Source organism: Idiotropiscis lumnitzeri, chromosome 14 (genome assembly GCF_059441095.1).
Source record: "Idiotropiscis lumnitzeri isolate Australia: NSW breed Sydney's pygmy pipehorse chromosome 14, RoL_Ilum_1.0, whole genome shotgun sequence".
Taxonomy (NCBI): domain Eukaryota; kingdom Metazoa; phylum Chordata; class Actinopteri; order Syngnathiformes; family Syngnathidae; genus Idiotropiscis; species Idiotropiscis lumnitzeri.
In genome coordinates, this window is record NC_142404.1 from 7888853 (window position 1) to 7901280 (window position 12428).

Genomic DNA, 12428 nt, shown 5'->3' on the forward strand with positions numbered 1-12428 from the left:
CCTCCCTTCCCTCGCACCGTGTGCAGCGCCGCTTCACCCGCACGCCGCCCGAACACTTTCTTTATTGGAATTATTAGTAGCCTTCAGGAACATTATCATCATCCATTGATATTTTAACTATGTAGCATGCTTGTAGATAAATGGTAAAAATAATTCCTTTAGAACAATTAGAGCAAAACCCTGCCAGTTTTTACCTATGATAGACATTCTAATTTCAAGCTGTTTTATGTGTCTATTGTGGTAAATATAAGAGGCAAAAAAAAAAAAAGTCACGTATATTTTCAGTTGTTAATGGAATTAAAAACAAAAATGTAAATTTGGCTAAAATATTCTTCGTTAAAGAGCGGAATGTGAGGCGTTGATCTTGCAGCTGTCTCTTATTTTTTTTCCCAAAAAATATCATTTGGACCAAGGGTGAGCAAAATATGGCCCGCAGGCCACATAATGATCTCTTCTGTTCTTATCTGGCCCACTCGGGGAACATCGGGAACTGTAGTTTAATTTAGCAGTTATATTCCCATTTCTTCCTTCTAAATTGGCAAATTAAAATTTATTTCTTGTTTTTATTAGTTTTTATTCATATACCTCATTAAAAATAATTGGTAACTTGATTTACTGTTAGGTGGCGTTGCAGGGATGGCGCTATGCAGAAATCTGGAGCCCTGCAGCATTTTTTTAATATTTGAAAATTCAGTAGGCTCTAGCTCACCTGGAACTCTAATGGGGATAACCGATACAGAAAATGATTGGATGGAAGTGCTGTACACACGTAACGAGGCATTAGCTACGTTAAAATAAAACTAAAATAAAGTAAAACTACTCACTATAAACTAATGGGGGTTTTAGGGCGATCTTGTTACCTTAGTGGAAGTTTAATGTTTGGAATTATTAGGTGTTGTGTTTAACAAGTGTATTATAGTAAGTTTATCGTATCCATAAGACATGCCCATGTCTGCCCACCACGATATATATTTTTTTTTTTTATGAGATTTACTGACTTTGCACGTAGTAATGTTTTGAACTGCGAGTTTGGATCACCTTTTGAGGCATATCCTTCCAGAAAAGGTCCTTTTAACACCCGATTTTAAGACGTTTGCTCCAACAATTTAATTGCGTGTTAATTTTTTTGGTGTTACGCAGACACTTTTATGATGTAGCACTAGCACCTCCTAGTGTACGTCATTTGTGCATTCCGGGTGGCTATAGAATGTCCTATTTGTGTTTTGTTGAGCTGAATACATAATATAGTACTGAACAAATTTATTAGACCACACCACAAAAACAAGAAAACCACCCAGCATCATGACATGTTTCAATTTCAGTGAGCTCTCCTCATTTTGGCATTTTGAACAGGAATAAGAAAGTTCAGGGAACAAGTAAACTTAAAAAAACTTGAATTTGACATCTTAATCAAGAAATACTGTGCTTGCCTATTTTTTAATTCTTTGCAAAACAGTATGTTAGAAATTGTAGAGATAAATGATAATGTTTTGGGGATTTATTTGCATTAGAAATATCATACCTGATGTGGCAGCGTCAGTGAGATTTTATTTTACATCTAGGCTAGATTACTGTAATGCACTTTACTTTGGAATCAGCCAGTCCTCCCTCAAGCAGTCCAAAATGCTGCTGCTCATCTTTTAACTGGAGCGCAGAAGACGGAGCACATCACCCCAATCTTGGCCTCTGTTTACTGGTTCGCAGTGCATTTTAGAGTATCGGAAAACTGACCCGGCGCCTCTCACTTTGTGTAACTCCGCAGTGGAAGCGAGTCCAACCCCTCTCAAGAGGACTGGTTCCATAACACAAGTTGTGTGCTGTCACTACATTTAGTTGGAGCCTCACAACCTTGCACAACAGCTCAGGTTCCTCCCTCACCGAGGACCTTTTCGGTTCTGGGTTATTCTACCAGGAGTGTAAAACCCCAGCGACTTCACTCCTCCATGATAAAGTGACGGCTTAAGGAGGGGCATTACACAAACTAAAATATAAAAACTACCCCAAAATAAAAAAAATGTTTGGGTAATTACCAAGTTGTTCATTGAGAGCAGCTGTAACATAAACCATACATTGGGTGGAGCTCTCTTCCATTTGTTAAGATCTATAGTCGGACATTTCCTAATCAGAAATGGCAATTATTTAGACCGATTATATTTTATCAGCTGTCAAAAGGACAGTACAGCTTTGATCTCAGTGAGAAAATGAGTCATGGATGTGTGTTGGATTTTGTTTTTGACAAACGTGTACGTGCTTCATGATTTCCTCTCTGATTACTATTTTAATGGCTTGACTGAGCATAACAAAACACAATAGCAAGCTCATTGCTGGGCAGTCTGCATTCCTGTCATCGCAACCGAGGCTTGCCTATCAGCGTCACGTTGTCACACCCTAGCATGCTATGAGCCGTTCGTACTTTTGATCTTTCAAGCAGTGGCAGCTCTTTAGCAGCAAAAGACGCTCTAGATCACAAACTTGGACAGTAACATGTTGGTGGTGTTCCCGTTGTAAAACTTCAAGATTAAAAAATTAGGACATTTTTCAAGCCTTAAGGTGGCACAACAGATATATTCGATTTTTTTATTCCCCTCCAAGTTTCATCCAAAGGTTCGACTCTGAATCTGGAGTCTGCTCCAGTGCCAGTAAACCTTTGATTATCTAATCGTGTCTAACCTTGATATTTATTTTGGCATAAATATGTAAGCCACTATTACCCAACTTCGGTAATAAACATCATTTATCTGAGCCAGTTGTCGTCACGAGGGACGCGGGTGCGCGGAAGTCTATCTTAGGTAGGCAGTCTACCATACAATACAATTCAACTTTATTTATATAGCACATTTCACATATTTATTTCATTTGGTACACCCATGCAATCTGGCAAAGCAAACATTAATCGTAAGACAATAATTATGACCATGGGTGAACTACCTCTATCATAGAACCTTTATTAATTGGTTAAACAATTTTGAAAATTCACTATTCAACATCATTAACTCTCATTGCAATGTGAGCTGGAGTCGGGCTGCTAGCTATTCGTCCAGTGTGTATTCCTCTTCTTCTTTAAAGAGGAAGTCAAGTCAAACATTTTCTTGACAATAATATGTTCTAAGCGGCCCACTAGTCTAAATACGGTATTCTGATTAATGTCCACTTGTGTTTATCCAGCTAAGCAGGCGGCCATTTTGCCACAGGCTGTCGACTGCAAATGACCTCACCAGTGTTCAGGTAACGGGCAGTCATGGCTCTGCTTGTAATCGTCACATGACCAAACTCAGAAAACAGGTGAGCCGGCAAGTGATTTTCACATTTGAATTGGAGATTCTACAGTAAATATTCTTTGTGAATGACACTTTAGATGTCCATTTATGACAAAATTACAAAGTAAAACGTTTCTTTTTTTGAGGGGCGGGGTTAGATCAGTGTTTCCTAACCTTTATTGAACCAAGGCACATGTTTTATATTAGAAAACATTTTGTGCAGATTGTGCCTGTCCCTGTAAGTCTGGCATTTGTAGTAAAGAATATATTTATTTCTGTCCAACTAAGTAAAATTTCCCACACCTGATGAGCTCTCCGAAAGCACTAATGTGCCCCGGCACAGTGTTGGGGAATCATTGATTTAGTGCACGTGAACCCAATATTGTGGCCTGCAGTGTACACATTGACGTTGCTCAGAGAAGATTCACTGGACTTGCCTTGTGAGCTGCCACTGTTGTAAAGTGCAAAGTCCCCGTGAGATTTATTAAAGGAACAGTCATGTTATGCAGAGTAAATCTTATAAGAAAACAATTTGATTTGAAAAGATATATCTGCATTTTACACATTTTTAGTGACGTGTTGACATGCAGTCCCACACCCAGTGGGAGCCTTTCTGACGCCAAAGTTGACATGCAGGTCCTTCAAAGCGCTCCACCTTAATTCCACCCGCGTCTCAGCGGGCACGGCCGCTAAACTTGCTCCATGCTGACTGCAAGCTTACAGCACACTCACTTTTCTTCTTTAGTATGGCCCCGCCTGCTCCAGGGTGACCTTGCACTCCCCGCCCCACAGGTTAAAAGTGCTTTGACGAGGGTGTAATTGCACACTGCAGTGAAATATACAGGTGTTTAGGCAGGATTTAGAGCTCCATTTCGTTTCCGCCCTACTTGGAATTCACAGTGTTCCACAGAGGTATGCCATTTCCTTTACTTTGAGTACTATGCACTCCAAAAATATCAAATATTGACTTAGTGTTTTATGTCAACAGACTCCACACTTGATTAGTGAAACACAACAATATTAAGTCGAACTACCTTAACTGGCTTGCGTGATTATAATGCAGTAATTGAGAACAAATATTGAGTAATGAAATCCGTGCCTCATTGATTTGCTTGTGTTAGTCATTAGCACACATTGCATAGAGCGTCTGTGCTATTAAGATGCCTGCCAATTCATTAGAGTCAATGAGAAGCTTTAACATGAGCAGGAAGCAACCGAGAGCTATACTAAATTCATGATTTTTTATGAGATACTATATAATACAATTTATTAAAAAAGTACACTGAAAAAATGGCGTGTTGAAATTACCCAATTATATTTCGTCAGGTGGTTGCACGAAACAAAATCATCTGGATCTCGACACATTTAATCTATTTAAAAAAAATGATCTCAATACAGATAATTTTGATTTGTGCAATCACTTCACAAATTTAACTGAGCGCACCAAAACCCCCTTTTCAGTGTAGCCTCATTCAAGATGTTGCTAACATTTGCAGATACACCACAAGCCGCAGGTTGCACACCCCTGAAACAAAATATGCAAATGCTCGCGTCTTGATCATGTAAAATATTCACAAATGGAATCTAATTTCAAATACTGTTATTAGCACTTTTGAATTTTCAGTACATTCAGATGTAAAAACTCAAAATGAGTTTTATTTAGTTTTGTGATGGATGCACTGGAGCTCAACCCATTCCATTAGTGTAGAAAAACTTAACTTTGGCACGCAGCCTTAAAAATATGCAGAAAGCGGTCAGGAAAGTGTCACAAATGACTCATGTCGCTCCTATGTTCTACTATGTATTTCTATGTATCTAGCGAGGGTGTGTGTTGGATGGAACGTGTTCGTGTGTGGCTGGGATCCAGATTAACCAGTTTTAAAGAGGAAGCCCTTTCTTTTCAACACACATCTCAGTTGATACCAGGCGAGGCATTATACCGTGAAGTAGGAGAGCCATTGAGCAGCTCATCCCACAGTGACATCTAGTGGCCGTAATGCGGTAGTGCATGTGTCAGGTTTTTAAACGTCCTTTTTTCAACATATACAGCTGAAAATAACTTGAGCTATCAAATGTGAGTATTCATATCCGTGTTAAAATAGTATGATTATTTTTATTATTATTAATAGAGAATTTTGTGACAATGACAATAATGTATGGTCATAAATGTTTGTATTTAAAGTATGCTAATATGTACAATTTTGCATAATATCTAATCATTCAAACAGTAATTGGAATGGTTCAAGAACAATTGACTTGATTATAAAGTCTTTATTTAAAAATATATATTATTAATTAATTGTATTGTATAATATAGTTAATGTATAGTGATGTAGGATTTGTGAAATTGTGTAATTTAAAGTTTGAAAACTACTTTATGTGTACATTTCATACACTTTAATTGTATTTGTAGGAATGTTAATATATGAAATATAGAAAATAATTATTGGAATGTGAGTGTGAGGGTCGAAATAACATTGTTATTAGATTAAATTATTCACCATTGGAATTACATTTTTGCATACTCAGACCTTTGTCTATATTTTGACATGCATGGAACAAAACTAACAAAAATATTAGAACACGGGATACCGTGAAATTGTACTCTACAATGTCATTATATCATAAATATAATAATTCTTGTTCAATACCATTTTGAGGTTGTCATATAAAACGTGAGCATTATTATCTTTTTTAAAGCCAAGAGTGTCAGCACCATGTCTTCTTCCTCTCTGCTGAAAGACGACAGCTGGATCAGAAAAGACGATGATGAGTACGAAGCTGTTGAGTAAGTACAATTATACTGTTACATTACATAACACAAACAGGTGGGGAGTGAAAAAGAAAGGCGCATTCAAAGGAAGCAGACTGATGTGATTTCATGAGCTACGTTTACCTTAATTTGTTTCCTATTCTTCTTCTTCTACAGCCGAGATCCGAACTTTGCTTCATCTGTTCTCAGCCACTACAGATCCACCGATAGTTTAAACAGGTAAAATGTTACTTTTTCTCTGCGGAAAAATAAAACCCTCAGAATTTGTAAATACATACTTTTCATTGTACAGCCAAGACAAGCTGGGTGCCGCTACTGTTGCTCAAAAACAGCCCAGTGTGAATATATGCACAATTAGGGCTGGAATAGAGCTTGACTTTTTTTTTATTTCAGCGGAACATCCAAAATTGAACTCAGTCTGTTCTGTGCATTTGGTTGACTTCCAAGCTGTTCTAATCCCAGTAACACAGGAAATAATGTGACATGAATTACTGTTGCCATCACAAACGTTTATTGACTGCATAAATAAATAAATTGGACAAAAAGATGTTGCCACTAAACTCATATTCCACGAATGCATTATTAATCAGAATGCCATGTTTAAACTAACGGGGCTGCCTTGAACATATTGTAGAATAGACCATTTTTGGGTTGACTTCCCCTTTAAACATTTACTGCCGATGCTGGCCAAGGTGAACCTTCTCGACTTTTGTTGACCACGAGCAGGATGACACTTATTTTGTTTGACTTTTGAGGTATTTTTATGGCAATAAAAAAGTTGGAGCGCGGTGGTCAACCTGTTAGCATGGCCCCCTTTGGTTGTGGGTTTGAATTTGGCCCGGACCTTCCTGTGTTGAGTTGGCCTTTTCTGCCCGTTTTATCAGAGTAGTTTTATCTGAGTAGTTTTATCTGGTTTCCTCCCACATTCCAAAAACACTCATGGTCGGTATATTGAGCACTCTAAATTGTCCGTAGGTGTGATTGTGAGTGTGAATGTTTGTCTGTGTGTTCCCTGTGAATAACGGACAACCAATTACGGGTGTGCCATGTCGAAAACTAAGATAGCCTCCAGCACACCCACAACCCTTGAGAGGTTATGCGGCTCCGATAACGGATGGATGTGATGGACAAAAACACTTCAAGTGTAAAACGTGTAATAACAACAATAATATCATCATATGTTGTGTCATGACTCACTTTTATGAGTTCCCCCCTTTTTTTTTTTGTGTTGGTCTTAATAATTTGAATTACTCACATTTTTTATTCAATTTCCTACTAAATTATCTGTTTTGCATGTTGCTTACAGCCCTGTGTCGGAAAATAAACAAATGAGCAGGTCAACATCTGTACAGGCTCTCAGCAAGAGGTAAAAGTCTGGTCCTGGTCATAATTGAGCATTTTCCGGCGTTTGCAGGGATTTTGTTGCCATTTAATCAACATGCGAGGAACACAGAGAAAGGAAATGGGATTGGTCTAACACTGAGAGCAGGAAACACTAAATAAAACAGAATTAAATTAGCCAAACTAACAAAATGAAATTGTAGCGTAAGGACGTTGATATGAACCACGGATTGTCATTTTTGCTGTCGTAGATTCAGCGGGAGTCAGGACGAGCTGCCAACAAGGTTTGTGTCAAATTTATTCAAAAAAATGTTCTCGAAAAGCACCGCAAGGCCTTTTAACTATTGCCTTTCTACTTTGTGTCACGCAGCTCCTACACCAAGTCCCGAGTCTCCTACACTCAGAGGTAGATTTTCCTAAAAAATAAATCAAGCAAGTTTTCTTTAAAAGAAGTGAAGCAGCTGCAAATATTGAAATATTGAGCATTTGTTGCCAGCCCCCTTATGAAAATTACAAATGTGAACATGTCTCCTCCAGCTCGCCCTCCTACCGGAGAACCGATGATCCGAATTCAAGGTGCAACAGCAGTACTCATTTAAGCATCAACGCCATCTAAAAATCACACTCAAAAATGTCTTTTTGAAACTTGGTTTTCCGTCTTCAGCACCACCACCACATTGAGCAAGGATGGCAAAACCATCTCCGAAACCACGTTCACCACCAGCCAGAGTCTTCGGTAAAGAATGGCCCCTTCATGTTACGGCATTGTCATGAGTTAGATTACGGCAATGTTTTTTTTTTTTTCCTGTTGTTTTTAATTTGCAGAAAAAGTCCCAAGACTGCAACATTCAGCGAGCGGGTGCAATCATTCAGCAAAGGGTAAAAGCTATTGAAAGGTTGACAAATATGTTTGTTGTGTATAAAAAATCAAAAATATATATATTTTTTTAAATAATTGTTTTAACAACGTTTTTGGTATGGAAACGATTTGGAAACTGTTTTTCCCATAGTAAGAAAATGGAAATACAAAGTATTATGTTCCACAGTGCAACTGTTTACAGTGCACAGGCATAAAAATCTTCTTTCAGTCAGCTCACTGAGCAATAACATTTTCAATAGTCCTGCAAAATTTCTTGCCTTAGTTTTGCCTTTTCCTCCCTAAAATTGGTCATTAAATTGTATTCATTCATTTTTTTATTAATTTATCTCTAGTAACTATAGAAACAATTTAATAATAATAACACACTCGTAGCAGATTTTCTCCAATGTGTTTGGGTGATTTTGTCAGATGAAATCATAGTTACAAAAGGGTTATTCGGCCAAACACAACATTGCACATCACCAAAAGAACACCAAACCAACGGTAAAGCATGCTGGTGGCAGCGTCAGGCTTTGGGTCTGTTTTTCTTATATTCAAACCGGGGCCTTAATCAAGGTGGTAAGAATTCTGAACAGTGTGCGATCAAAAACATTCCAAATAAAACATAACAAAAGTGACTGAACTAAATACAAGTTTAACTCAACGTCAGTTTTAACGCAACCCCCTTGTTGGTATAGCAACCCCAAGGCGCCTTTGTAGTACTCGTGGTTGTGGTGGTTTAATGAGGTCACAAAAGTAACTAAATACTTTTCCACCTTTAACCAAATGGCACTTTGAAAAAGCAACCCCATCAAATAATTTGCCCTCATTGGTTTGGCAACCCCACGTCACCTACTAGAGAGAGAGAGAGAGGTCAAAACAACATATCTAACAATTGTAACGCCGTCCAGCAAATGACAAAGATTTTGTTGTTGTTTTCTGTTTGTCCTCAGTGCTGAGGACAAACTGTATGATACGCTCATCCCCAATGCTATCAAAGATGAAACTGGAGACAGGTGAGACATTCATCCATTAGTCACATTTAAGAAATGGCTATTTAGTTTTAGGGGTTTTATTTGTTACAAGTTGTGACAAATGGCGTAAAAATGTCCTTTTTTTCCCCGACAGCAGAACAAGTCTCTCCAGCAGCGAGAGGATGACTGTGACAAGAAGCATTAATGGGTAAGTCTTGTGTTCAACCAATGGAATGAATATTAAACTGTACTGTTTTTGTGAGTCATGTACATGTGTTGTCAGGGCTGAAGATGACTTGTATGACACCCTGCTGCCAAAGAGCATCTCCTCCGCTCAGTCTTCATCTTACAGGTGAGGCGACATCCATGCTTGACAGATAAGCCCGCATCCCATAATCGATGGCTTCGCAACGTTCTCTGGTTTTTATTCCAGCACCTCGAGTGTGACAAAGAGAGAGATAGTGACAGTGGAGAGCAGCGTAGCGCCACTTTCTTCATCATCCACCCTGCGCTCCACCAGGTAAATAAAAAATTAAAAAAACACTAGACGCTTGGTAAATAAAAAAATAAAAAACACTAGACGCTTGATATTTTTGTGTTGTATTATTTAATATAATAATATTTTTTGATGACTTTTAGCCACATTTGATATGTCACATCAAAGCTACTAAACATTCATATTCTAGGTATACACACATGAGTGCTGATGTTCTATACATCTCATTCAAATTCCGTCGACTTGTTTTAAACAATAAATGACTTTCCCATATTTTCCTCTTTGACACGCAGCCGCTCATACACTGATGAAATTCCCAGTGCCCGTGTTACCTCTTACTCTATCAGCAGCAACCTGCCCAGGTACACGCACCCACGCACACACAATCACGCTTTATATTTGTTCACTTTTATTTTGTGTTTCTGCCCACCACAGTGACGACTACGGCAGCAAAAGCGGCAGCTACTACTACTCCTCCTCCTCCTCCACATCCAAGCCCACCTATGAATACAACAGTATCAGCGGCCCCACTGAATACAGCTCCACTACCTACAGGAGGTACTTGCATGACAGATGAACATGAATGCTAACCTTTCCATTTGAAAAGACGAGCAATTATAATAATTCTGCTATTCTTACAGCAGCACCAGCAGGTCTGACAACATGCTGTCGAGTCCCATGACATCCGTCAAGACCGTCTACAACAGTTCTGATAGGTTAGAAAAGTGAAAAGTGGATGAGATTGCAATGCTTTTCATACGTCAAAATGAACTTCACTAGTACTTACTGTATATTACAATGTCGTAAACGTAGGACAACTATGGAGCGAGACCTTTGCACCTACTGCCATAAGCCCTTCAATGGCGAGGCCAAAATGATCCTGGATGACATGAAGATCAACTGCCATTCTTTCTGCTTCAAGGTAATCACCGCCTCGAAGCTTCACATTTTTCCACACATACTATTGTTACTGTAGACTCACACACCACTTCACGTGGAAATTATTTGTTCTCCTACAACCCTCAACATGCTAAGCCCCACCTTTTAGAGTTTTTATCTGTCGCTTTGGTATATTTCTCAGATCAGAATTGAAATTTGCAAAACGTTAAGAGCATTTCTTAAAACAATTCGTACAAATAACCAAACATCATAGTTCCCCTACATAAGCCATTTTCATCCTTAGTATATCTCTCAAAAGTAAATATTTGTTATTGAACATGTCAGTGCCATCAGAATAACACATTTTTATGTCATTGTTGTCAATAAAACCGTTAACTCTGCAGGGATGTTCTGATGTAAATTTTGCGCTTAATTTTTCATAACTAATGCAGCAATCTAATTTGAATATTACACTTTTGTCCATGTGGAAGATTGACTGCAAGAGATTGGATAAGATTCACGTTTTACTTTTTCTGTTTGCACTGTAGTTTGTTGACAAACCCACTCATTGAGATACAAAAAGGGGGAAAAAAACAGCGCTGCATTAGCAGAAAAAGAAATATTTAAAAAAAAATACAAATGTGACCATGCAACATTCTCCTTAGGGAAAACAGTACATGCAAATTGGACATACAGTGCAGTCTTCTTTCCTTCCCTTTGGTCAAAAATACTTCACATCACAACAATTTGCACTTGCATGTGCGATGAGCTGTTTCAGAAGACGGATTGATCATTGGTTGACCTAATGCTTAATATTTTTTATATTGGAAATGTTTTTTTTCCCACACATTGGCGCTGCTATTCAATTTTGTTCTACCTTGAGGTGCAATGACAATAATGCAAAATTAATTGAGATAGAGAGAAATAAAAATAAAACATATTTTTACATTTTTGATGATACAGTATATATTTATTTATTCATGCAAAATGTTTCAATCTCATGTACATGTGTTTTTATTTATTTAAGAACACAGAAAACTAAGATTTAAATTGGTGAATCTGATTTTATCCAGAGTATTAGATTACACCCAGCAAAGAAGAAGGAATTTAAAAAATGTAATAATGCATGTTAGTTTTCACAGGTTTCAATTTAAACATAGACAACATGACGTTCCGCCCTAATAAGTGTCCTTTCATTGTACGCAGTGTGAGGTGTGCAATGGCACGCTGAGCCACCTGAAAGCAGGCGATTGCATGTGGGTATACAACCACATGGTGCACTGCGAGAATTGCTTTGACGTGACCAGAGGTAAGAAACACATCTTGAAGCTTTTAATACGAGGAAAAGGTGAATGAGCAACAAATCAAATCATTATCTCATCCTGCAGAGAAATGGCGCCACTGACTTAGCACCTCCACTTCCATGGTGAAGAAAAGCAAGTGATTCAATAAATTTTAAAAAGAAATTGTGAGGAGGGTCATATGGGTTCTGTTGCATTTATATTTGTACTAATTCAGGTGTTTTGGATGATCATGAAAGATGGACAGACCTGCGTGTCACATATTATAACAGACACTTGCAACAGATATGTTCATTATATCCACTCTAATATTCTCAGAAGGCTTTAAAGGGACTCTTTGTTTGTAATGTAATAACAATACTGTGATGTGAATGGCCGGGGTTTTTATTCCTGTGTGCAATAAAAGCAGTCACTGTATTGAAATCAAGGTATTGTCTCATTATTCGTATAGTCAACCCTGCGTAGCGACAAACAAATACACACCAAACATATATGAATGCCTCCACAAGGATTGTTAAGATTTGACAGGGCTGTCGGTCCACTTTCAA

The 12428-nt window shown here is 38.1% G+C and overlaps 1 protein-coding gene across 6 annotated transcripts; it reads left to right on the top strand.

Annotated features, from left to right (window-relative positions):
* Positions 1-4003: 4003 nt before the first annotated feature.
* scel (sciellin) lies at positions 4004-12307 on the top strand. 6 transcript variants are annotated; one of them, XM_088315478.1, is made up of 19 exons: positions 4004-4169; positions 5958-6045; positions 6187-6249; positions 7337-7396; positions 7623-7655; positions 7742-7777; positions 7909-7947; positions 8036-8107; positions 8197-8250; positions 9184-9246; positions 9359-9412; positions 9488-9556; positions 9638-9724; positions 9994-10062; positions 10136-10258; positions 10342-10416; positions 10514-10622; positions 11786-11888; positions 11968-12307. In XM_088315478.1, the coding sequence occupies exons 2-19, from the start codon at positions 5975-5977 to the stop codon at positions 11982-11984; spliced, it is 1197 nt and encodes a 398-aa protein (XP_088171604.1). In that variant the 5' UTR covers positions 4004-4169; positions 5958-5974; the 3' UTR covers positions 11985-12307. The 6 variants fall into 6 exon arrangements, with proteins under 6 accessions (XP_088171604.1, XP_088171606.1, XP_088171605.1 ...); XM_088315480.1 differs by having other exon boundaries at positions 10345-10416; XM_088315479.1 differs by having other exon boundaries at positions 9362-9412.
* The last annotated feature ends 121 nt before the right edge of the window (positions 12308-12428 follow it).

Bases quoted from the DNA above. Each gene is read 5' to 3' on its own strand.
- scel (XM_088315478.1), top strand. From the start codon at position 5,975: ATGTCTTCTTCCTCTCTGCTGAAAGACGACAGCTGGATCAGAAAAGAC. The intron at 6,046-6,186 runs GTAAGTACAATT...CTTCTTCTACAG, and splicing joins GATGAGTACGAAGCTGTTGA to CCGAGATCCGAACTTTGCTT. The intron at 8,251-9,183 runs GTAAAAGCTATT...GTTTGTCCTCAG, and splicing joins GTGCAATCATTCAGCAAAGG to TGCTGAGGACAAACTGTATG.